Source organism: Pithys albifrons, chromosome 8 (assembly GCF_047495875.1).
Source record: "Pithys albifrons albifrons isolate INPA30051 chromosome 8, PitAlb_v1, whole genome shotgun sequence".
Taxonomy (NCBI): Eukaryota; Metazoa; Chordata; class Aves; order Passeriformes; family Thamnophilidae; genus Pithys; species Pithys albifrons.
This window is the reverse complement of record NC_092465.1, coordinates 16,829,772-16,851,320: the sequence shown is the minus strand read 5'-3', so window position 1 is coordinate 16,851,320 and position 21,549 is coordinate 16,829,772. Positions and strand designations below refer to the sequence as shown.

Below are 21,549 nucleotides of genomic sequence, written 5' to 3'. Positions count from 1 at the left end.
CTGAGCAAGTGGAGTGCTGGCTCCATGTGCAGGATGGAGTCCTACCTTGTGCGTGGGTGCTGGGCCAGTGGGGTTGGGGAACATCGACAGCCATTAGAGGCAGGCAGGGAGGGCTGGGCAAGCAGCAGAGGGCTGAGCAGGAATGCCCCTAGGGCTGCAATTGGATTTTGCTTGGCCATGCTGAGCCTATCGATCCAGCAGTAATTAAAGTCGCTCCAAAACCTGACTCATATTCAACCTTGGGAGAAAGGAGCTTCTCTGAGAAACACCCTCTGCTTCCCATACACTGGCATGATATGGAGCAAAGTGTTGACAAGGTGCTTCCAGCCCATCCCTCTGATGAGCTCTGTCCCAAAGGGGGGACCCGGCCTTGGGACTGCCAGCAGCACCATCAGGCAGCATCCTGGCCAGTGTCCCCAGCATCACACAGCCCCACATGCAAATACTGATGAGGTTCCACCCTTGGGGTGGGATCCACGTCGTCTGGACCCTATAGCTATTTTCTGGACCCTGGCTATTTTGTCCCCAAGTGCCTGAGTCACACCCCTGGGATGTGGTAGTGCTCCCCCATACCCCTTTCTTGTCACTGTCTGAGCCTCATGAGGGATACGCACAAGGAGAGGAGCCTATTAAACCCACAGCTACAACTGAGAGGCACCGGGGTGTGTTGGGGTGGACCTGCTGCCACAGTGTGCAAAAGCCCTTTCTCCAGGTCAGAGGTGTGAAGGCAGGCGAGGAGCCTGCGAGGTGTTTGTGTGTGTGTGTGTGTGTGTGTGTGTGTGTGTGTGTGTGTGTGTGCGCGCGCGCGTGCAGGGGCTTGCACGCCCAGCCGTGCCGGCGGCCCCACTGCTATTTCTGGTATTCGCAGCAGGTCGGGACAGGCATCGGTGAGGGGGAGTTGCCTTTCGTCGCCGCGTCCCGCACTCTGCCCGCCCCCCGCCCCCCCATCCCCCGTTCTTCGCGATAACGCAGGGCCGCCAGTACCCGGGGCGCGGGGCTGGGGGCTGCCTCGGGGAGTCCCCGGGCAGGGGACCCGGGGGCACAGCGCGGGCAGCGGCGGGGCTTTGCGGCGGGGAGGTGGCTCCATCTGCAGGACATGGACCTGGCCGGGAGACCTGGTGCAGGGGATCCTCGCCGTCCCCGCCCGCCACTTTGCATGCGGGGCACAGTGCTCGCGAACTGCGGACGAGGACAGCGGCTCCTCCAGCTCCTCCGTCCCACCCGTGCACCTCTCGGGATGCGGAGCTGGAGAAGGGGTGCCCCCTCCCGCACCTGCGCACCCCTCCCAGTGTCTCCAGCGCCTGGTGCTCTCCCGGAGGCCCGTGCACTCCCCGAGCACCCCGCACCCACTACCCCTGCACCGCTCAAGTGCTCTCATCAGGTACAGCGAGCGCCTAGGCATCCCCCACTCTCAAGGGCAACCCTCACCCTGCTCCGCATCCCTGCAGCCAGTGCTGCCCGCCGACCCGCGGGCATCCCACGCTTAGGGATCCCGGTACTACTCCCCGTCCTCGGCAGCCGCCGGGTCGACGGGTCAGGCCCCGGTGGCGGCGGGAGGCGGGGCCGGGCCGGGCTCCACCCCGGCCCCCGGCCCACATAGGCCGGCCGTGAGGCCTCTTTGGCCCTGAGTCTGCGCCGTCCCGGGGCGTGAGGCCATCCCGGAGAGCGTGGGGCAGGAGCTGCGGGCGGGTCTGCGGAATGGGGGGGTGTTGTGCTGCCTGACTGCGAGGGTCCCGCCCCATCCCGGGCGGTGGGATGCTGCGGCACCGCTGCAGGCGGCTCCTGGCCCGGCTGGAGCAGGGTCTGCAGCTGCTGGAGCTCGGCGGTAGCGTGGAGGAAGGTGGGTTTGTACAGCCCCTCGGCCTGGGCCACCCCGTGTCCCCGTCTCCGTCGGGGTTTTGGGGGAGCTGGGGGCTGGCCCCCTGTCCCAGCTGGGCACCTACTGGTTTTGCCCTCAGACTGCATCCAGATCGCTCGGTGCTTCGAGGCGACACGCCAGAGATGCTGCCGGCTGGAGGAGGACGGGCGTCGTGCCCGCGAGCAGCTGGCCCGTGTGGAGGCCGAGCGGGCAGCGCTGGAGGTGAAGCTTAAGCACGCCCGAAACCAGGTGGAGGTGGAGATGAAGAAGCGGCACAGGGCGGAGGCTGAGCTGGAGAAGCAGGTCAGGGGACTGGCCACAGAGAGTATCCCGTGGGGCTGGCTAAGGGAACCCGAGCCCTCTCACCACCACTCTGTTTCACTTACAGGAGCGCAAACTTCAGCTGGTCTTTGAGTTGCTGATGCGGGAGCCGTGGGGCAATGAGATGCTGAGCAGGGAGCAGTACTCTGTTCTCAGTGCCCTGGCTAGCCGGCACCTTGGGGTGACCCTGGCACCGGGCAGGAGGTGAGCAGGGCTGGCAGACCTCACTCCAACCCCTCATGCAGTCCTGGGTTTGGCTGTGCCCATCTCCCCCTCTGTGCTGTTGGGCTTGAGAGGCTGTTGGGCATGGGGCTGCTTGGGCTCTGCAGAGGCATCAGCCATGAGATCCCAGGAGCAGCTGTATGAGTAGGTGTTAGCTGAGGGGGAAATTACTCCAGCTGAGCTCACTCTGCAGGTCATCTGCAGTGGATGAGTCCTGCCAGTCACTCCTGTCCCACTCAGATATCAGCTATGACCGCACTGAGGATGATGTGGTAAGGAGTGTCCTGCTGTGCCTCTCAGGGTTCATCCCAGCAGTGACAGGGTGTTTTTACCCCACTTCTGCAATGGAGCAGGAGTGGTTAGGGGTGGGCTTCTGTCAGAGCTGGAGATGAGTGTGGGGATGTCCTGCACCCTGCCAGTCCCTAGACTCCCTGCTGCCTTTCAGGATGTTGATACGACGGTGGTGCGGACCCTGAAGCGCAAAGCTCCAGAGAGGCAGGTATGAGGGAAATGCTGGAATGTGGGAGCCCTGGGATCTGGTGTTCATGTTGGGTCTGTGCCCCTATGTGGGTAAGGATCCCCAGGCTCTGATCCACTCTCCTGCAATGTGCCTTTGGGTCCCTCTTCCCACTCAAGTCCCAGGATGCAGCCCAGGCTCGTGTGTTGGCCCTGGGCCATGCAAGGTGAGGGTACACAGGTACTTCATCCCAGCACAGGAGGCTGTAAGGAGCCTGGCAGGGGGGTTAATTTATTCATGCTGGTCTGGGAGCATTGTCTCTCAGCAAACCTCCTGCGATCAATAGAAACTCCATTATGCTCTGCTGTGGCCCAGCTGGGCTCCTCAATAATTCATCCCCATACATGGGCATCCCGCACCCTGCTCTGCTTGCACCTCTGCATTGCAGGCCTGACCTGGCCTCCCCCAGCCCCTGTGCTGGCTTTAACTTAGAGGGAGAGCTAGAGTCCCTGTGGTGCCTGGTGTGGGGCAGGCAACGCTGGCGGCGGTAGGGTGAAACTGGGATTTTTCTTGGACTGGGGACACTTGGCTTGACTGATCTGGGGTGTGGGGCAAAGTTAGGGAGGGGGGGTCTCTGCCTACTTTTCACACTGTCTTCTCTGTTTCAGCGTGTGTCCTTAGCCCCTCAGATTGGCCCTGTTATGATGGCAAAGCGGCATCGTTCTTTTGTGGTACCCCATAGTGCTGTGAGTAGGGACCCCAGCATGCCCTGGGCAGGGATGGGGTGCATGGGCTGTCCCAGTGCTAGAAGGCAATGCTGCAAGCCTTCAGTCCTGTGGGTGCTGTGGGTCCTGCTGTGCAGACAGTGCTGAGCTGTTCCCTCTGAGTGCCTGTGTCCTTCAGACTGTATCACCCTGGTCCTAGTGGGGACAGCATCCCTGGCTGTGGTGGACCAGTGCCCTGCAGCCTGTGTCCCCTTGTACCCATGGTGGCAGCATCCCTGGCTGTGCTGGACCATGGGGATGTGCATCCGGTGGAGCAGAGATCATGAGAGAGACATGTTGGAGAACTGTGGAACTGCAGACAGGCATTTTCTCCTTTCTTCTGATCTTGACAGGCAAATGTCTCCTCTATACCCCCTCCTGCTGAGGTCCCAGGGCCTGCTGGAAGCCTCCTGCCCTCTGCTCTGGTCCCATGTCACCGCTCTTGCCAGGGAAATCGTGCAGGTCATGGGAAGGGCTGAGGAGGGGGTTGGTGAGTGGTGTGGGACCAGTCTCAATGTGCTGCTGTCACAGGGGAGGGAGGGGATCTGCTGGTGGATGCTTATCCCCATCATGGAGGCACTGAGGTCCTCTGGATGTGCCAAATGCCAGTGTCCTATGCCCTAACCATGATCCCTGAGAGGTAGAAAGCCTCCCCACATCCCAGCTGGTAAATGAGGTTGTTTGGCTTTCAGATCTGCCTCCACTGCCTCCTCCCTCTACAGAGCTGACCACAGTGTGGGGCACCAGTGAACATCAGGGCTGTTATGCCCTGGTGGAGGAGAGCCACACAGAGGGCTCAGTGGGATATCAAGTGCCCACCTCATTCTCCCTGCCTCCACAGAGCCTCCCACCAGTCCAGCACCACTTCACATCCAAAAAGGTTTGTGTCCCAGCCTCTCTCTCCTCTTCAAAGGTGGGCAGCAGAAGAGAGTCATGATGGGGGAGGTAAGGCTCTCCTCCATCCCCTGCTGCTATAGGTCTGCCTGCAGAGAAAATGGATGGAGACAGTGGGGACTGGTTGAGAGAAGATAAAGGAGTGGTGCTGGGTATCTGCAAGAGGGGTGCCCCTGACTGTGCTACCCTCTCCAGGTGATCCGCCCTGAGCCATGTGGTGTCTGTGGCTCCCGCATCCGCTTTGGGAAGACTGCCATCAAGTGCTGCCAGTGCCAGTTGCTGCTGCACACCAAGTGCCGGGAGCAGTGCCCCAGCCTCTGTGCACCCCGGTCCCGTCACCACAGCTGGCCCCGTGAGGTGAGAGGGCACAGCCTGGGGGCTGCTCCATGTACCTATGGGGCTTTGGGGCTATCAGCCCCAGGATGCTGGGCCTCTGCCTACCTTGGCTGGGTGGTGGTCACAAAGTGGGTCAATGTTGTCCTCCCCAGGGTGTGCTGGCTGACTTCACCCCCTCCACACCACCCCTGGTGCCTGCGCTGGTGGTACAATGTGTGACGGAGGTGGAGACAAGAGGCTTGACAGAGGTAGGGGCAGGGGTGCTGGAGGTGGCAATGCTGTGGTTCCCACGGGGCTGACTCCCTCTCCCTGTACCCCAGACAGGGCTGTACCGGGTGCCTGGCACAGAGCAGCTGGTGCGAGAGTGGAAGAGGAGGCTGCTTCGGGCTGGGGATGTGCTGCCTGCCCTCAGCAGTGTGACTGACATCCACGTGGTGTGCGGGGTGCTCAAGGACTTTCTGCGTGGGCTCAAGGAACCACTGGTCACCTTCAGCCTCCACCCTGCCTTTCTAAGGGCTGCTGGTGAGCAGGAGGGGTCCCAGGGTGGGATGTAGCCCCAAGAAGGGACTGCCCCTGCCCTAACCATGATCCCTGGTGCTGCCACAGACATCCTGGATGATGCTGCCTGTGACACAGCCCTGCGCCACGTGGTGAGCAAGCTGCCCCCAGCCAACAGGGACACCCTGGCCTTCCTCATGCTGCACCTGCTCAGGTGAGTGGCTCCTCCTGGCATGGGGTCTGTCCTCATCTTCTGGCTCTCTGCCCCTCACCCAGGCTTTGTGCAGGGAAGCTGTGGATGAGGGGCCCCTTGGCTGGGCAACGTGCTCATACCCTCTGTCCCCACTTGCAGGGTGTCACGCAGCCCCGATTGCAAGATGGATGTGTTCAACCTGTCCCGTGTGTTTGGCCCTACACTGGTAGGACACAGCTCAGCCAACCCCACACCACTTGCCATTATGGAGGACACACCACGGCAGTGCAAGGTGAGGGGTCACTGAGGCATGAGGCGTACCCTGGGCACTGCCAGTACTCATGTCCTATATCCCTCTCTGCACAGGTGGTGGCTCGTCTCCTCTCGCTGCCACCTGACTTCTGGAGAGGCTTTGTGGGGAAAGAGCAGGAGAACCTGGTGCCGATGCCAGCCCTGGGGAGTGAACATGGTGAGCCACAAGAGCCCCAGCCCCTCCTGCCCTGGCTTTGTGGCTTCTTTGAATGGTCCCGGTTGTCCATGGCTGGGATGGGATAGCTGTCTCCACTCTGTCCTGCAGAGCCATTCTTCCACCCCATTGCCTCACCAGAGCCTAAGTCAGGCCAGCTGAGCCCAGCCGGTACCTGCTGCCTCCCCAGCACCCTGCGGAGCTGTGTGAGCACAGCCACCCGCCCCCCGTGAGTGCTGCCGGGGGTGGGCGGAAGCCCAGGGGAGGTCGCTTTGCACCCCTGACTCATCTCTCCCTACGCAGGCAAGGGCCAGCCCCGAGGAAGGTGGGCCGGTTCTTCCCTTCTCCGGTGTAGCCTACAGCAGTGGCTCCCTGGGGCCATGAAGCTGGTACTGGAGGAGGAGCAAAGCCTGCAGCACCAGGCTGCCTCTGGGGTGGCAGTGCTGAGCTCGAAGCTCTGCTCTGCTTCCCTGGGGTGCTTCCCTGAGGACTAGGGAGCAGAGCTGGCTCTGCCCAGCCATGGTGGCAGGGATGCTACCCCGATGCTGTACTTTGTCAGGTTTCTATTAAACGTTTGCAGCAAAACATGCCTCTCTGTGCCTGCTGTCTCCCTGTCTGCTGATGGCAGGTGCCAGGCATTGGGGCTTACTGGTATGATGAAGCCTGGCTGAGGAGTAGATAAGAGCTGTACTGACAGTACAGGTAAGCAGTGCTCCCCAAAATGCCTGTTTTGGGGAGGGCAGGCAAGACCGCCCCCCCTCCTAGCTGAGCTCTGCCCTAGAGTCCAGGATGTGGGAGGCCCCCTCTTTGAGTGAAGATGTTGGCCTCAAGTAATTGGAGCTGCTCCTGCTAGGGGCAGGACAACCTTAAAGTATTTCCAGACTTCATAGCACCTCCGTGGAGGCCCCTTTAACTCCTTCCTCCCCTCCAGCCCTAGGCGTTAGAGCTGCAAAGCACAAGCAGGGATGAAATGTATAGGCCTTTCCCTCTAAAAGGGAAAAGCGGGATGAAGCTGTAATGGAGCGAGGTCCTAGGAAGGTCTCATCTCCCAGACAGCTCTGTGCAAGGGGCAGCCACTACAGGAGGAAAGGGGCTTTATGCAACAGGGTTGAGAACTGCCCCAGGGCCCACATCCAGCAGCTGATAAACCTTTGTCCCTACTAAAAGCCAGACCAGATGTGGCACATGGGAGAAAATCCATGTACAATCCCAAATGCAAGTACTTTGGCTCAGTTTTCCCCACCACAGGAGTGTACACCAGAGGGCAAGGAAATTAACACATCCAAGGCAGAAGCAAAACTGAAGGAGTTTAATGTGCTTAAAGCCAGGGAACAGCTAATCCCCACCCAGGACCACAGGAGAACTGACATAGGAAGGCACAGGGCTGGGAGCAAGGATTTAATACAAATCCATTGAGCTTGGGGTGGTACTAGATGAATGGAGAATACCTAATGTGGCGCCTCACTGAAGGTGAGAGGTATGGGGCCCTTAGTGGAGTGCATGGCTTTAGCACAAAGCTCAAAAATGGGGAGATAAATGGATAAAGGGCAGTGTTGGTTCAAGTAGAAAAGTAGAAAGCCTGTGCTTCAATAAAATTGGGGTTTTGAGACAAAGCGGGCTGCTAGATCTCTGCCATCTGCACACATGTAAGTTGATTGCTCTAGTGCCCTGTGAATGTGGCTGGTGCAAGGGGGAGGCATGCTCTTGTGAATGAGGTCCACTGGGGTGGCAGAGGCTTCCTGCCATAACTCTGAGCCCTGCCTAGGCAGCAGGAACAGGTCTCAGCCTGACAGCAGCAGGCTTGGCAGGGCTGGCAGCTCTTCTGGCTCGCACCAAGCCCAGGGGGGCAGAGGTTGTGCTGGGGGAAGGGATGTAAGCCTGCCAGTCCCACCCCCGCCTTGTGTGCCAGTGCCCTTAGGACAGCTTGGCATTGTTTTCCCAGCGGCAGGCAGGAGCCCAGCTCAGGCTGTTGCAATCAAACTGATGAAACCTGGAGCCTCACAACTGGCTTCTGTGGGGTGAGCTGCCTGCACAGGACAGGCACATTCAAAGCTCCCTGGCCTCTTAAGAGGGGCCAAGACCATCCAGGGAGATGTAGACAGCAAATGATGCAGGGAGAGCCTGGTGAGGGGTGGCAAGATGGTGCTGGTAGTGCCCTTTGGTAGAGAAACACCCAAAGTTGGACCTATGACACTGCAGGCAGCAAGTGCTTCCTGTACAGGTGGTACTCAGGCTGGTGGCAGGGTCACATGCTGCCCCTGAAGCCTTCACCCTGACCCAGGGCTGGTCCCTGGGCTGCAAGAGAAGCAGCACGCAAGGCTGATGCTCAGCAGCTTTAATGTCTGTCTGCAGCAGTAGTCAGGCACTTGCAGGGTTCCTGGCCTGTACCTACCCCTCTGTGGGTACTGGGATCCTCCCACGAGGTGAGGCCTCAGCACAGGCTTTCATTGTGGGGCACAGCTGGCTGGTGCTGGCCCCTGACTCACAGGATAATCTGGTTTTTGTAGCTGCGGCTCAGCTCCTTGTGAGGAAGGACAATGGAGTTGAGAATAACAACCTCAGCAGGAATGGTAACACTGCAGCCTATGGGGAGAAAACAAGGGGGTTAGCAGAAGGGGAGAGACTGCCTCACTGAGCAGGCAGGGCCATTTAGTACAGCAGGGACATACCCAGGATCGTGATGGATGGTGTGAGGCGTCCATCCCGGAAAAGGGTCTCGCTGTCGATCTTGGCATAGGGATCGTTGGGGTTGGGGTCACTGGGTGTTCCTTCAACCCGGGCCCAGCGCCCAATGGTGCTGTCCCAGCCCACAATGGTATTGAGGACACAGGTGTGGTCCTGGGGTGAAGGAAAGGGGAATGCATGGTGCTGCTGCCTCCCTGCAAGGGGTGGGGGTTGACACTGATATCTTCAGGCAAATCCTACTTACATGGAGTGAGGCACCATGCAGGACAATGGACTCTCGCACACGCACACCAGCTCCCACTGTCACTCCCTCCCCAATGGAGACATTGGGGCCCAACTGTGAGGACAGAGAGAGGTGATGAGGACAGTGATGCCCCTGGCAGCCCTGAGCATCTCCCTGTCCTAGCCCCCCTCCCCCCCCCAGCCTGCACTCACCACTGCAGTGCTGTCAATGGAGGCTGTTGGGTGGATGTACACATTCCCTGCAATACAAGGCAGTGGTGTCAGGGGAAGCAGTTCACAGGAGCACCTGACTCTGGGATCAGGGGGGATTCTGCTCATGGGCCCTACTGCCTCCCAAGGAAGCCCAAAGGGCATTAGTGAGTCAGAAAGGTACCTCGGATGACAGGGCCTCCAAATTTGTTCTGGGCCAATCTCTCTGGGTGGCTTTTGCTGTACTGGTTCAGGTAAAGGCGGCTGGCATAGATAGCAGAGCTGGAGAAGAAGAAGCAAAAGATTGTTATTGACACTCTGGCACTACCCCGGCAGAGGAGGAGGATCCAAAATCAGCACTGCCTGCCTACCCCCAGGGCCCTGTCTGAGCACCTTCCTCTCCCATCCCTGGTATGGATCACTTGATGCTCCTGTTGCACCAACTATTACTTCAGCCCTTACCCAGCTGACTTGATCTGGCTCCAGAAGCCATCAGTTTTGTAGACATAGAGTTTGCCACTCCCAGCCAGTGCTGTAAAAACGTCCTGCTCTAACCGGATCACTTCTGCACGCTGCCAGCCATTGGAGCTTTCCTCTCTGCAAGAAAGAGTCCTGATAAACACCCACCCCTGTCATGGCCTCAACCAAGGACTGCAGCAGAACTACCTTCCCCAAATCCAGGGGCTCTAATAAATCCCAGATTCCTATGTAGCCACACACTTGACCCCAAAGGTGGGGACAGCGCCAGCTGTGAGGCTAAACTGGGACAGCCCCACTGAGCCCCAAAGCAGCAGAGGGATGGGGCTCTGCCAGCCAAAATAAGCTCTGACCCAGAAGTTGATGATGGAAGAGCCCCGCCCAGGCCACGTGGGCGTATTATACTGCCCCCAATCCAGAGCCCACACAGCTGAAGTTTAGTTCGGGTGGTGACAGAGATGTCAGGTGACAGGCTGGCTGACGCAAAAAGCTGGAGCAGAGCATTCCCAGGTGAAACACTTGCTCAGCCCCTTGTCTAGAGCTGAATGAAAATGGGTGAGAGAAGAAGGAGAAGGGGGAGTCTCAAGCTGGCCAGAAGGGAAGCAGAGGAAAAGAGCAGCCTGGAGAAAGGAAGGCAGCATGCATTATCACAAAGAATGATCCAGCCCAGAGAGCAGCCAGCACAGACACAGCGGGAGACTTACCCAAGGTAAGGACAGCTGGTGCAGGACCAGGAAACAAGTGAGTGATGGCAGAGGAGGAGAAAAGATAGAGAAAGAATGGAGAATGAGTGTGCTGCTGCAGCCCTGGGAAGCAGTGGGTTGGGAGGGGTGCAGAGCAGAATGAGGCACTCACAGTGCTAACTCTTGCTGGTTCCTCTGGAAGACCTCACCAATATGCTGGAAGATGGCAGGTGTGAAGAGGTAGATGCCACAGTTGATGATCTCACTGACAAAGGTGCTGGGCTTTTCCACATAGTGCTGGACCTGGAGGCGAGGGAAGAGATGTGAATCCTGGGGCGCAGCCCCCACACCCAGTGTCACACCCTGTGTCGTGTGCTGGGAACACACACCCACACAGGCAGTGCAGCACCTGCTGCCCACCCTGTGCTCCGCTCCCTAAGGCCCTCCAGTACCTCCTGTGTGTTCGCATTTGCCACGATACAGCCATAATTCAGTGCCTGTGTCCTGTTGGCCTATGGAGTGAGGACATGGAAACAGTGATGGAGCAGCAGGCACACAGATGCAGAGCAAATGAAACCCAGAGCTCACAGCCTGGTCCCCACCCACCAGTGGAGCCACTGGCTTCTAACCCCACGGCAGAGCACTGCAGCTCTTCTGCTCCCCAGCATTGCCACTCACTGTGGTACCCAGAATGACAAAGCTGTGCATGTCCTCATGCTGCTGCCAGAACTCCAGCATCTCCTGTAAAGGGAACTCTGAGCACACGTCTGCATTGAGGACAAAGAAGGCCTCAGCACCACCTGACAGGATCTGGTCTCGGAAGTGATAGATGCCACCACCTGTGCCCAGCGCCGCATACTCCTGGAGATACCTGTGAGCCAAGCACGGAAAAGTGAGGGCTTAGGGAAGCAGATGTCTGGTGGCACCAACTGGCAACAAGCCTGGGACGGGTTGGGAGAGGCTGGAGAGACATAATCCTGTCATGCAGCAATAGGGCTGATGGACATTGCACAGGAGACCGTGGCAGCTTAGAGCTGTGCTAGAGAGGCTTCTCTGGAGCAGGAACCAGCCAGGCCAGGACCAAAGGCAAAGGAAAGGTGGTGGAACTAACACAGGAGGCCAGCTGTGCCTATCCATGGTGGGACAGAGCCCACTTGCCCAGTGCTTGAATGCTGGTTGGGGATTGCCAGACTGTGGAAGGCAGGTGAGGGACTGAGTCAGGCTGTGCCACTGTGTGCCCTGGCGGTGTGAGAGCTCCTGCCCACCTGATGGGGATCTTGAACTCCTGCTGTGCTGACACCAGAAAGCGGCCGAGGGCCTCATGGGGCTGGTAGAAGCCCATCAGCAGGATCTCCTTCATGCCAGGTACCTGGAGAGGGACGGAGGGATGGAGCACAGTGGAAAGGGTGGCTCTCAGCTCTAAGGCCCCAGTCCCAGCCCCCCGGCCTCCTGTACCTTTGCGCAGGCCTCGATGTGGTGCTGCACCATGGGCACACCGGCCACGGGGAAGAGCGGCTTGGGCACCTCGAAGGACAGCGGCCGGAACCGGGTCCCTGCAGAGCAGAGCGGGGTCGGCGAGGCGCTGGGCCGGCGGGGCGCCCCGCGCGTCCGGGGCACTTACCCTTCTGCGGGCCCCCGATGAGGATGACGGCCTTGAGCGGCATCGCGGCTCGGCTCCGCTCCGGCGGCCCCGCACCGAGCCCCGATCCCGCAACCCGAACCCGCCCCCGCCGCCGCTTCCGCGCACGTGGCTGAGACACGTCAGCGCCGCGCCGGGCGCTGCTGCCGCGGCCGCCCGCGACCACCAGGAGGAGCCCGCGGGCGCCGTGCGGCGCCGCGAGTGTGCGGGGCCGTGCGGATATGCCGTGGGCGGCTCCGTGTGTGGGTCTGCGCAGGGCAGTGTGAGGGTGTAGGGCAGCTGCTTGCGCCGTACGTGTGCCCCAGTGCGTCGGTGTGCAGTGCGGAGACACCGTGGGCTCTGACACGCCCTTGGGTACGCGGGTGTGCGACGCGCACCGGCGTGTGAGCACGTGTATGCGTGTGAGTGTGAGGGCAGCGTGTGACAGCCCGCAGCACCAGGCTGGCCGTGCGCCCGTGCCCTCAAGCGGCACACACAGCACCGAGGGGCCACAGACGCAGAGAGGGGCGGCCGCGGGGGCTGGCGGGCTGTAACCAGAGCCCGGCCTCATATGGACAGTGGATATTTATAGCCAAGCATCAGATCCCTCAGTGTCCCCAGCAGGAGCCCGGCCTCACTGGCCCACTGGCCCTGCCACCATCGACACCCCATATTTTCACTCCATGATGTGAATGTCATGTGAACCAGCTCCCTTGTGTTCGTTCTGGTACTTCACAGCTTTTCTGTCTTCATCACCAGGTTTCTGATATCATTCCTAGACAAGCTCCACCTGGAAGACTTCCAGGCCTCGGATCCCTGGCTTTAGGAGTAGGACCCTCCCAAGATACCAGTGGGTGGACTTCCCACTCCCTCAGTCCCCTCCCAGCAAGGCACTGAGACTGGAGGGGCTACTCAGGGTCTTTATTGGTGCTCTGACACGTTGCTAGCTCCACACCATGGGGGCACTGGCAACTCTGGAGCGTGCCAGAGAGGAGGGGAAAGGTATGGGGATGGGAATGGGCAAACGCCTTCTCCCCAAAGTCAATAAATAAAGCCCTATCACTACAGCAGCATCTGGAAGGCGAGTGCCCAACCACTGCCACAATCCCCCTACTCAAGACACCCAGGCCACACTGAGGTGTCATACCACCAGCTGGGAAGGGGTGAGGGCAGGACATGGGGCTCGGCAAGCCACTTTGGGGTCAGATGGGAGTTGTGAGGGGTCTGGGGACAGGTCAGCAGGCTGGTGGTGGAGCCCAGGGCAAGGTCTGGAGCTGGGCAGGCAGAGCACGAGCAGCATTGGCCTGAGCAAATGCAGGAGGTGTGTGTGGCACCTGGGTGCCCCCCTGCAAAGAGGGGGTGCCTGTGAGTCCCCTGCCCTGGCAGGGGCACAGCTGACAACCCCAGGGAAGGCACCGGCATCGGTCCTGGGGCCACAAACCCACTCACCAGGACCAGGGCTGGGAGGAGTGGGAAATGGGGGGACTGGCAGCCCCCATTCCCAGCCATAAGGACTGGGGCTGTGCCGGCTGACAGGGAGGTGTAATCAGGCCACTCTCTGCAGGAACCACTGGAGCAACCTCAGTCCTTGGGTGCTGGTGCGCAAACAAGGGGGAACACAGGGACCCCCACACCGTGGCTAGGGGCAGTTGCAGCCTGCGGTGTAAGGCACACGGCTGATGGGACCCACATGGCCAGGGCTGGACGACATGCTGGCAGCTCTCCCACTCCTGCCTAGGGCTTGCCTGCTGTCCACATCCTGTTCTTCTCCCAACCCTTTACCACATTCTCTGTTCCTTACAGCAAGGCTTCCCCCCACCTACTCACTGCCGGACGCCACTGATGGTCTGGCTGGGGCAGCACCTCCTACCCATTGGCACTGCCAAAATGATGCTTGCCACCATCGTCCCTGGCAGCAGCATGTGAGGTCCATGGACTCATTCCAGCACATCCCGGCTCCTCCTCAGATGCCCCGTACTGCGGCCCATGGAATGTTCCTCTGGCTCCTCGGCCCCTCATGGCTGTGGCCGAAGCACCAGCTACTGTGGCCCTGGTGGCTGGCCACCCTGGTAGGAGCGGAGTAAGACCTTGTGCTTGGTGATGGCCTCACCACGGCGGCGCTGGTGATCCACCAGGAATTCCTTGAGGCGGTTGGTGGTGAAGGTCAGGGTCTGGCGGCGCAGCTTCATTAGGTAGGCATCCTGGAGCCAAGCATTGGCAAAGCAGTCCTTCACTGTGGGGCGGCCCCTGGGGCAGAGCCAGCTCTGCATCAGGAACTGCAGGGTGCTCACTGCCACTCTACCTCTGAAATCCAGCCACCACCCCTGCCCTGCAAGGCCCAGGAGTCCCAGCAGGGACAGGCATCTACTGCCCAAAAACGGGGATGGCCTCCAGAGCCCTGGGCTCAGGAGATCCCAGACCTCTCTAGAAGCCAGGGCTAGACTCCAGGGACCCACTGATGATGTCTGGAAGGGTCCTGAGTGGCAGGGAGCTGCATTGGTCACAGGCACAATCTGGGCCTACATCTCTTTCCTGGCTGGGCCAGGCACTCACCAGGGATGGACAGTGAGGACCTTGCGGATGAAGAGGGCAGCAGTCTGCGAGACATTTGGATACAGCTTGAAGGCATCAAAGCGCCCTGCCAGGATGCGGTTCTCCGTCTCAATGGGGTCCAGTTCGAAGAATGGTGACCGTCCGCTGAGCCTGACAGTGGAGGGGGTGGCATGGGTTGGGGGTCAGTGGTGGGAGGTTACCTCACACATACACCACCCCCCTCCCGTTTCCCTGATTTAGGACAGCCACAGCTGCCCAGGGTGTCCTCATCCCCATGTCCAGCTGGGAAGGGTCTGCTGGCCCACAATCAGCTTGGCGTTCCCCATGGCACTGAGCCCTGAGTGGGGCTGAACTACCCTTCAAGGTGTTTGTCCCCTGGTCCCTTCTCTTACATGATGTAGGCGAGGACACCAACACCCCAGACATCTGCTGCAGAGCCCACTGGGTCCCCCTTCACCACCTCTGGTGCTGTGGACAAGGAAGCAGGTCTGTCATACACGCTGAGACACCAGCACCTTCAGAACCTGTAGTAGCCCCAGCACCCACAGCATCTCCAGTATCCTCAGCATCTACAGAAGTCCCAGTATCCCCACCATCCACAGCACCCACAGTATTACCCCAACACCCCTGTCAGCCAAGCATCCACGGTACACACAGCACCCCACCACTGCACTCTCCAGCACCCCTCCCTGACACGCACCCTATCCTGACATCCTAATACCCTGATAGAGCCCAGCACCTCCAAGGACACCCTAACTGCCCCACAGCACCCAAACTCTCCCACTGACCCCAGCAACTCTACTGAAACTCTCAGCAGAAACCCCCAGCACCCCAGAGACCCCATAGCTTCCCCAAGAACACAGTTTCTCCCCATTCCCAAGCCCCCCAGTGCGTGGGCATACATGAACACCTTTGGGAGTAAGCATGCTCCAGTTTCTTCCCTCTTCCCCATCCCTGTCGCCTTGCCCCTGCACCCCTGGTGCATCACTCACACATGTACTCCAGGGTGCCAGCACGCCTCCCCAGCTGCCGCAGCACGAGGGGATTGTAGGTCTGGGCACTGCCAAAATCAATGATCTTGAGGGCATTTGTGCCTGAGACAATGATGTTGTCTGGCTTGATGTCGAGGTGCACAATGCGTCGGCCATGCAGGTACTCAAGGCCCTGTAGGAGCTGCAGTATGTAGCTCACCACATCATCCTCCGAGTAGCGAAACCTGAGGACAAGTGGCATCAGTGGACAGTCCTGTACTAGCAACCATCCCCAGTAGGTCCTTGCCCACCTGTACCTGTCCACGATGCTGTAGAGGATCTCCTTGCCAGCACAGTTCTCACAGATGAGCACCAGGTAGCGGGGGGTGATATATGCCTCGTGCAGGGCCATGATGTGCTCATGGTGCAGTGCCTTGAGGATCTCATACTCCTGCAGCACACTCTGCTTCCGCTCCGCTTCATAGGGCACAATCTTGGCCATGAAGTGCTTCCCTGTGGCATTCTCCTTGCACAACCGGATCACCCCAAAACGGCCCCTGTGGCATAGGGCAGCACTAGCATCCCTGGCATGGGGTGCTGAGGGCTGAACACCCCTGGCACAGCATTGCATCCCATGGCTGCTCACCTTGCCTTCTCATCCAAGAAAGTGTATGGCTTCTGAGGGACACCCTGCCGCAGTGCTGTGCTGTCTTTCACCCCTGGGACCCCATTGTCAGCTGGGGGCTCCATGGAGGGTGGGGTGGTGGTGGGCTCTGGCATGGAGGCTGATGTGGGAGGCATTGAGACAAAGGAGGTGACCATGTAGGGAGGCATCTTCCGTGCAGGTGCAGTGTTGGGGGTGGGAGATGGTGTGGGGGCTGAACTGGTGGTGGTTGACATCGGGGAAGTAGCGGGAGACTTGGAAAGAGACAGAGCCTGGGGCAGGGAGCAAGTGTCCGTGGCGGGTGCAGGGGACCCCTGAGTGGGGGATTCTGTGTGGGGAGAGGCAACAGTCCGAGGAGGGGTGAACATCAGCTCAGGGGGAACATAGACAGTGATGTTAGGTGGAAGCTCAGGGTCTGGCGGATGACCCTCCTCGTGGGGGGCAGAGGACTGGAGGACTCCTGGAGGGACACCCGCCTGTGCATCCTCAGCTGCCTTCTGTACCACTCCCTTGTGCTTGCGTGGTGGTGTGGTGGGGGGCACTACTGCAGCCACTGGCTTCAGCTGCTCCATAGGTGTCTGGGTTGCCCGGCTGGAAGCCACCTTCTCGGGAGTGGCGACAGGAACAGTGACATCTTTGGCTGGGGCAACTCGGGTATCTGAGGGAGTATAGGGAAATATGAGCCAGGTGGTGGTAAGCCAGGAGTGGCACCTTATTTTCCAAAGCCCTGAGGGGAAAAATGCCCTGGGGGTTAAGGACCCCCAAAGCATCCCAGAGGCCCCACAGGTGCCCTATACCCCGCAGGACAGGGCTTGCTTACCTGCTGCCTCGAGATGCACCTTTGCTGAGGGGGTGCTATAGGGTCCCTGCCCAGCCTTGTTGACACAGGCCACCCTAAACTTGGCGGTGCTCCCAGGGGTTAGTTCTGTCACGTTGAAGTAGCAGTCCACAATGCCAGTGCTGACTATCTTCCACTCATGCTCCCCTGCCAGAGTAGGAGTAAGATGAGGCCAGGGCAGACCAGGGAGAGACGAAGCCCACTCCTCTCCATTCCTGACCCCATCAAGCCACAGGGGATATCCAAGACATTGGGCATTTTTGTCCTGTATAGGTGTCCCCATGCGAGCCCATCTTCCTGGCTGTGGCTCCCAGGGGATGAGAGGCAGTGCCACATACCCTCCAGCCTGCGCTCCAGCGTGTAGGTGCAGGGAGCTTTGCTCTCTGCAGGCTTCCACAGCACTAGCACTGTGTTCTTGTACTTCTGGGGGATCTCCGGGGTGCCTGGCCGCCCAGGGAGCCCTGCAAGGGGACAGACAGGGTGGGCTGACTGCGCAGCCAGGGGCAGGGCAGATGCTGCTGTGATGGAAGGAGAAACAGCACATGGGCTCAGAGATGCTGGAAGTGCTCATGCAAAACCAGCCTGTCCCCTCTCAAAAGCCCCAGTCTCTTGCAGATGTGCAGAGCAGAACTCAAGTGACCTGCTCCAACTGGTCCCCAGCCCTGGACTATGTGCCTGGCTTGTGCTCTTTCCCCGTGGGGTAGCACCTCTGTCTCCCAAGGTCCTCCCAGCCTCCTTACGTGCCACAGCCAGCGTGCAGGAGCTGATGGCTGTGCCCAGTACGTTGGTGGCTGCACACTCGTACAGCCCCGCGTCCTTCCTGGAGACCTTGGCAATGGTGAGCATCTGCCGTCCGTCCTTGCAGGAGACAACGTTCAGTGCACTGTCTGGCTGCAGGGACTTCTTGTCTGTGGGGAGAGTAGAGGAGAGAGATGATACAGTGCCCCACCAGAGCCCCCACTGCCACTGAGGCAGTGCAGGCAGCCCCCACCTTTCATCCACAGGATCCGGGGAGTTGGGCTGCCAGCAGGCAGGCAGCACAGGGTCAGTGCCTCGCCCTCCAGCAGCACCTGGTCCTTCAGCTTGATGTGGAAAATGGGGGGGAAATCTGGAGAGCAGAGTGGTGGGTCAGGCTGGGGCAGGGATACACACCTGCCATCCCATCCTGGGGCTGCACGTACCCGATTCACTGGGTGTGTGTGGCCGTCCAGTGGCGAGTCCCTCCTCCTGCAGAAGGCAGGAGGGGATGCTGGGCTGTGAGGCCATCTTCTCCTTCTTGCCCCGGGACAGCCCCCAGCGCTCCCAGCGGGACCTCTTTTGGCTCTCACCCTCACCTGTGGGCACCCAGGGCAGGTAAGAGAGGGGCCAAGCCATGGCAGCCGTGACCACCGTGCCCACGATGACTGGGCCATGGGTCCCCAGCAGTAGCCTCCCATAGAATGCCCCTTCATCACTCACCTTTGGCAGAGGCAGAGGAGCCTATGCTGCCCTCAGAACGCAGAGACTCAGAGGACGGTGCAGGTGCCGGGGTGGGGCCTGGTCGCAAGCTCTCACCCTCAGAGCTGGTGCGACGGAGCTCCCGGGGCCCCTCACTCTCTGGCCGCTCATCTGACACACTGCGCAGCCGCGCGGAGACCCGCTCCACTGTGGCACTGATCTTCCTCCGCACGGCCACCACTGGTGATTTGCTCTCCCCAGTGCCTCCTGGCTCTGATTTGAGGCTCTCTGAGTCCTTCCACTCCTTGGAGCTGGCCAGGGCCATGCTCCAGGAGAAGCGGCGCCCACCAGATGGGGTCTCACCGCCTCCGTCCTCCCTCATGCTCTTCTTCCTCTCAGCAGGCGGGGTCCGCTTAAGGAGCACGGACATCCTCCTGAAGAAGCCCCCATCCTTCTCCACCTCATGCAGGTCCTGCACGGACTTGGACTTGGCTGCCAGCCCAATGGGCTGGTCCCTGCGCAGCTCCAGGGGCACACCAGCTGGTGTGGGACGATAAATGCCCTCATCAAAGACTGGAGGGCCGGCCAGGTGCCGGTCCTCAGAGCGGGACCGGGTGAGGAGCTTCAGCCCCCGGGTGAGGGATGATTCCCGGCCCCTCTTGAATTTGGCCTCGAAGACCTCCTCTGAGTCAATGTCCTGGATGATCAGGGAGCTGGAGGAGCCAGTGGGCTTAACTTCCTTCCTCAGTGATGGTACTGGTGCAGGCGGCTTTGCAGGGCTGGGTGGTGGAGTCTCCTTGATGGCTGGTGGGGTCTCCTTGGTGGTTGGCGGGGGCTCCTTAGTGGTTGGTAGGGGCTCCTCGGTGGCTGGCTCCCTACCTTGCATGGCTCCCATTGCTTGCATCATCTTGGCATAGGAAGACTTTATGTGGATTTGGGGGGCAGCGGTTGGGGACTGTGGTGAAGTGGGTGCTCCCATCCTGGCAGCCCCCTCCCCACTGGCTCCAGCAGCCTTGGTGGGCATCTTTTCCTCCTGCCTACTGGCCACGGGCTTCTTCCCCGTGGTGGTAGCAGCCATGTTGGCTCCAGGCTGTCTGTGCTCCTCAGGGATGCGCCTTCTCCCGGAGGCAGCCTTGGCTGAGGGAGCCTGGGGGACAGTGGTCTCTACTGCAGGGGGTATTGGTGGCCTTGGCGTGTCTGGTGGCACTGTGGGCCGGGCATCAGAGAGGGCTGAGAGTGAGGGGAACTCCTTGAGCCGCTGGGCCTCTAGGCAAGCCACTGGGATCTCCAGAGGCGCACCAGAGCGTCGGTGCCGAATGACAGGCTCAGCATCACCATGGCTGAAGGAGCTGCTCTTCTGCAGCCGGCACTCAGAGGGGAGAAGACGTGGTGAGGTGGCCTCACTGGAGGCTGCCCGCACCAGCCGTGGTACTGCTGGTGCCTCCAACTGGCTTGGCTTCAGGACTTTCTTGTCAGGGCCAACGCCTAGGGTCTCCAGGAGGGGACCCCGCAGGCCGCTGACCTTGCTGTCCCCAGAGCTGCCCCGCAGCAGTCGCTGGCGCATCAGCTCTAGGCGCTGAGCATGATTGTCCTCCCCCCAGGTCACCTTCCGCCGTGGCAGCTCCATGGAGGCCGCTTTGGCCAGGGCCCGGCGGGGACCCTGTGCCACCTCAGACCCTTCCTCAATCCCTGGAGGCTGTTGAAGCAGCAGGGCACTGTCAGCAGAGCTGCCCCTCTTCAACTCTCCGCGACGGGCACTCCCTGGGGACTCCAGGCTGGAACCCTTCCTCATGGCTTTGCAAGGGTACTCCAGCTGCTTCTGGGCTGCGGGGGCTTCTTCATCAGAGGAGCCAGGTCCCTCCACCTCTGTAAACAGTCGCTGTGGCCCAGCACCCCTTGGCCGCTTCCCTGGGAACACCCCAGGCTTCCCTGTGCCCTGGCTCTGCCACTCCATGGTGGAGACATCCCCCTCTGGCTGCAGCCCCTCAGATAGCCCAGTGGTCTCATCATCTGTGGGTATCTCATTGAGTGACATGCGGGAGCCAGAGAACTCCACCTGGTGTGGCATGGGGATGAAGGGAAGCTCATCCAGGTCATCTGAGTCAGAGGAGGATGACAGTGCTGGCGACTCCTTGAGGTGCCGGGGCACAGCGATGGAGAGGTGGTTGGACGTGTCCTCTAGCAGCTCTGGGATTGGCCGCAGCACCATGTTGCACTTGTAGCTGATCTGCGAGCGCTGCAGCCGGCAGAGAGGGCTCGATCAGGCCCAGGTGCATGGCATGGCATGGCATAATCCTGCTGGTGCACATCACCCCATCCCTCCCAGCACACAGTCCTGCCTGCTCCCTTGATCCCCAGCCCCTGCCTTCACCTGCCATTTCCGACGGGAGAGGAAGAGCTTGAGGTGGTCGGTGCTGATGACCTTCCCCTTGGCCAGCGTCTGTGGGGTGAGGGGACACCAGTGTCCCATGGAGCATGCAGCAGGCTCAGGGAACCCTTAGCTGCTCAGCATTAGGTCCCTGCCCAGGCTCACCTTAAACCAGGGATGCTCCAGGGTCTGCTCTGCATTGGGTCTCCTGTGAACCAACACTGTTGTGTGAGAACTGCCTAGGCTGGAGGGCTTTGGCCAGGGTGGGAAGGGCAGAAAGGTCTGGCTGACCGTGCCACATCCAGGCAGGGCTGTGCAGCCAGCTTGCCCTTGGGCACCCCAATGCACAAGTGTGCTCACCCTCCCTTGAGTACAAGGCTCATGCCAGAGGGGCAGGGGATCGGGAAGAGGATTCTGTGGCACTCACAGCCTGTCGTTGACCAGCACTTTGATGACAAAGCCCTTGGCTTCCCGGGTGAGCCCCTGGAACATCCTCTCCTCAAAGGCCACGTTGTAGTTGCGGATGTTCATCAGCGTCGTCTTGTCATTCTCCCCCACAAAGGGGGAGATCCCTGTCAGGCTGTCGAGGAGAAGGCACTGTCATTGGGCCACGGGGACATGGGAAACAGCATGACAAGTACAGAGGATTGAGGACAGGACCTCAGACCCCAGCCCTGGTGCCATGGGGAGGGCAGAGGCAGGAGCACTAGGGAGGAGGCTGAGTGTGCAAGGAATCATGTGTATGGTCACAGCCTCAGCTCTGGAACTGACAAGGGTGTGGGAAGGGTGTCCCTCCTGTGAAGGCCCACCAGGG

General features: G+C 60.2%; 3 protein-coding genes across 5 annotated transcripts in view; 1 reads left to right on the top strand and 2 right to left on the bottom strand.

The window, feature by feature from the left end:
* The first annotated feature begins 1,548 nt into the window (after window positions 1–1,548).
* On the top strand, window positions 1,549–6,594 carry RACGAP1 (Rac GTPase activating protein 1). 2 transcript variants are annotated; one of them, XM_071562746.1, is made up of 16 exons: window positions 1,549–1,840; window positions 1,959–2,161; window positions 2,247–2,383; window positions 2,595–2,673; window positions 2,847–2,900; window positions 3,527–3,604; window positions 3,976–4,084; window positions 4,315–4,502; window positions 4,712–4,873; window positions 5,005–5,100; window positions 5,173–5,374; window positions 5,459–5,564; window positions 5,703–5,835; window positions 5,910–6,012; window positions 6,151–6,238; window positions 6,313–6,594. In XM_071562746.1, exons 1-16 carry the CDS (start codon window positions 1,756–1,758, stop codon window positions 6,362–6,364), a joined length of 1,875 nt encoding a protein of 624 aa, XP_071418847.1. In that variant the 5' UTR covers window positions 1,549–1,755; the 3' UTR covers window positions 6,365–6,594. The 2 variants fall into 2 exon arrangements, with proteins under 2 accessions (XP_071418847.1, XP_071418846.1); XM_071562745.1 differs by having other exon boundaries at window positions 1,551–1,840; window positions 6,121–6,238.
* Window positions 6,595–7,303: 709 nt separating this feature from the next.
* GMPPA (GDP-mannose pyrophosphorylase A) lies at window positions 7,304–12,038 on the bottom strand. 2 transcript variants are annotated; one of them, XM_071562880.1, is made up of 12 exons: window positions 11,908–12,038; window positions 11,742–11,839; window positions 11,552–11,655; window positions 10,965–11,157; window positions 10,739–10,798; window positions 10,459–10,589; window positions 9,589–9,723; window positions 9,311–9,408; window positions 9,130–9,176; window positions 8,939–9,031; window positions 8,679–8,847; window positions 7,304–8,592 (listed from the first exon to the last, which is right to left on the bottom strand). In XM_071562880.1, the coding sequence occupies exons 1-12, from the start codon at window positions 11,948–11,950 to the stop codon at window positions 8,492–8,494; spliced, it is 1,272 nt and encodes a 423-aa protein (XP_071418981.1). In that variant the 5' UTR covers window positions 11,951–12,038; the 3' UTR covers window positions 7,304–8,491. The 2 variants fall into 2 exon arrangements, with proteins under 2 accessions (XP_071418981.1, XP_071418982.1); XM_071562881.1 differs by lacking the exon at window positions 9,589–9,723.
* Window positions 12,039–12,810: 772 nt separating this feature from the next.
* Window positions 12,811–21,549, bottom strand: part of SPEG (striated muscle enriched protein kinase) — a 30,182-nt gene continuing 21,443 nt past the window's right edge. The window contains exons 29-43 of the mRNA XM_071562879.1: window positions 21,163–21,315; window positions 20,901–20,943; window positions 20,739–20,807; window positions 18,389–20,603; window positions 18,112–18,264; window positions 17,922–18,038; window positions 17,671–17,838; window positions 17,269–17,391; window positions 16,913–17,077; window positions 16,075–16,750; window positions 15,746–15,985; window positions 15,450–15,673; window positions 14,850–14,925; window positions 14,458–14,607; window positions 12,811–14,151 (exon numbers count right to left, since the gene is read on the bottom strand). Of these exons, the coding sequence (XP_071418980.1) occupies window positions 13,944–14,151; window positions 14,458–14,607; window positions 14,850–14,925; window positions 15,450–15,673; window positions 15,746–15,985; window positions 16,075–16,750; window positions 16,913–17,077; window positions 17,269–17,391; window positions 17,671–17,838; window positions 17,922–18,038; window positions 18,112–18,264; window positions 18,389–20,603; window positions 20,739–20,807; window positions 20,901–20,943; window positions 21,163–21,315 (4,780 nt within the window). The 3' untranslated portion in view covers window positions 12,811–13,943. The remainder of the gene's footprint in view (window positions 14,152–14,457; window positions 14,608–14,849; window positions 14,926–15,449; window positions 15,674–15,745; window positions 15,986–16,074; window positions 16,751–16,912; window positions 17,078–17,268; window positions 17,392–17,670; window positions 17,839–17,921; window positions 18,039–18,111; window positions 18,265–18,388; window positions 20,604–20,738; window positions 20,808–20,900; window positions 20,944–21,162; window positions 21,316–21,549) is intronic.

Excerpts from the sequence above, each read along its gene's own strand:
- RACGAP1 (XM_071562745.1), top strand. The coding sequence starts at position 1,756 with ATGCTGCGGCACCGCTGCAGGCGGCTCCTGGCCCGGCTGGAGCAGGGT. Across the intron at positions 2,162-2,246 it reads AGGCTGAGCTGGAGAAGCAG|GAGCGCAAACTTCAGCTGGT; the intron begins GTCAGGGGACTG and ends TTTCACTTACAG. Across the intron at positions 4,085-4,314 it reads TTGCCAGGGAAATCGTGCAG|ATCTGCCTCCACTGCCTCCT; the intron begins GTCATGGGAAGG and ends TTTGGCTTTCAG.
- GMPPA (XM_071562880.1), bottom strand. The coding sequence starts at position 11,950 with ATGCCGCTCAAGGCCGTCATCCTCATCGGGGGCCCGCAGAAGG. Across the intron at positions 11,656-11,741 it reads ACATCGAGGCCTGCGCAAAG|GTACCTGGCATGAAGGAGAT; the intron begins GTACAGGAGGCC and ends GTCCCTCTCCAG. Across the intron at positions 9,032-9,129 it reads CCATTGACAGCACTGCAGTG|TTGGGCCCCAATGTCTCCAT; the intron begins GTGAGTGCAGGC and ends CTGTCCTCACAG.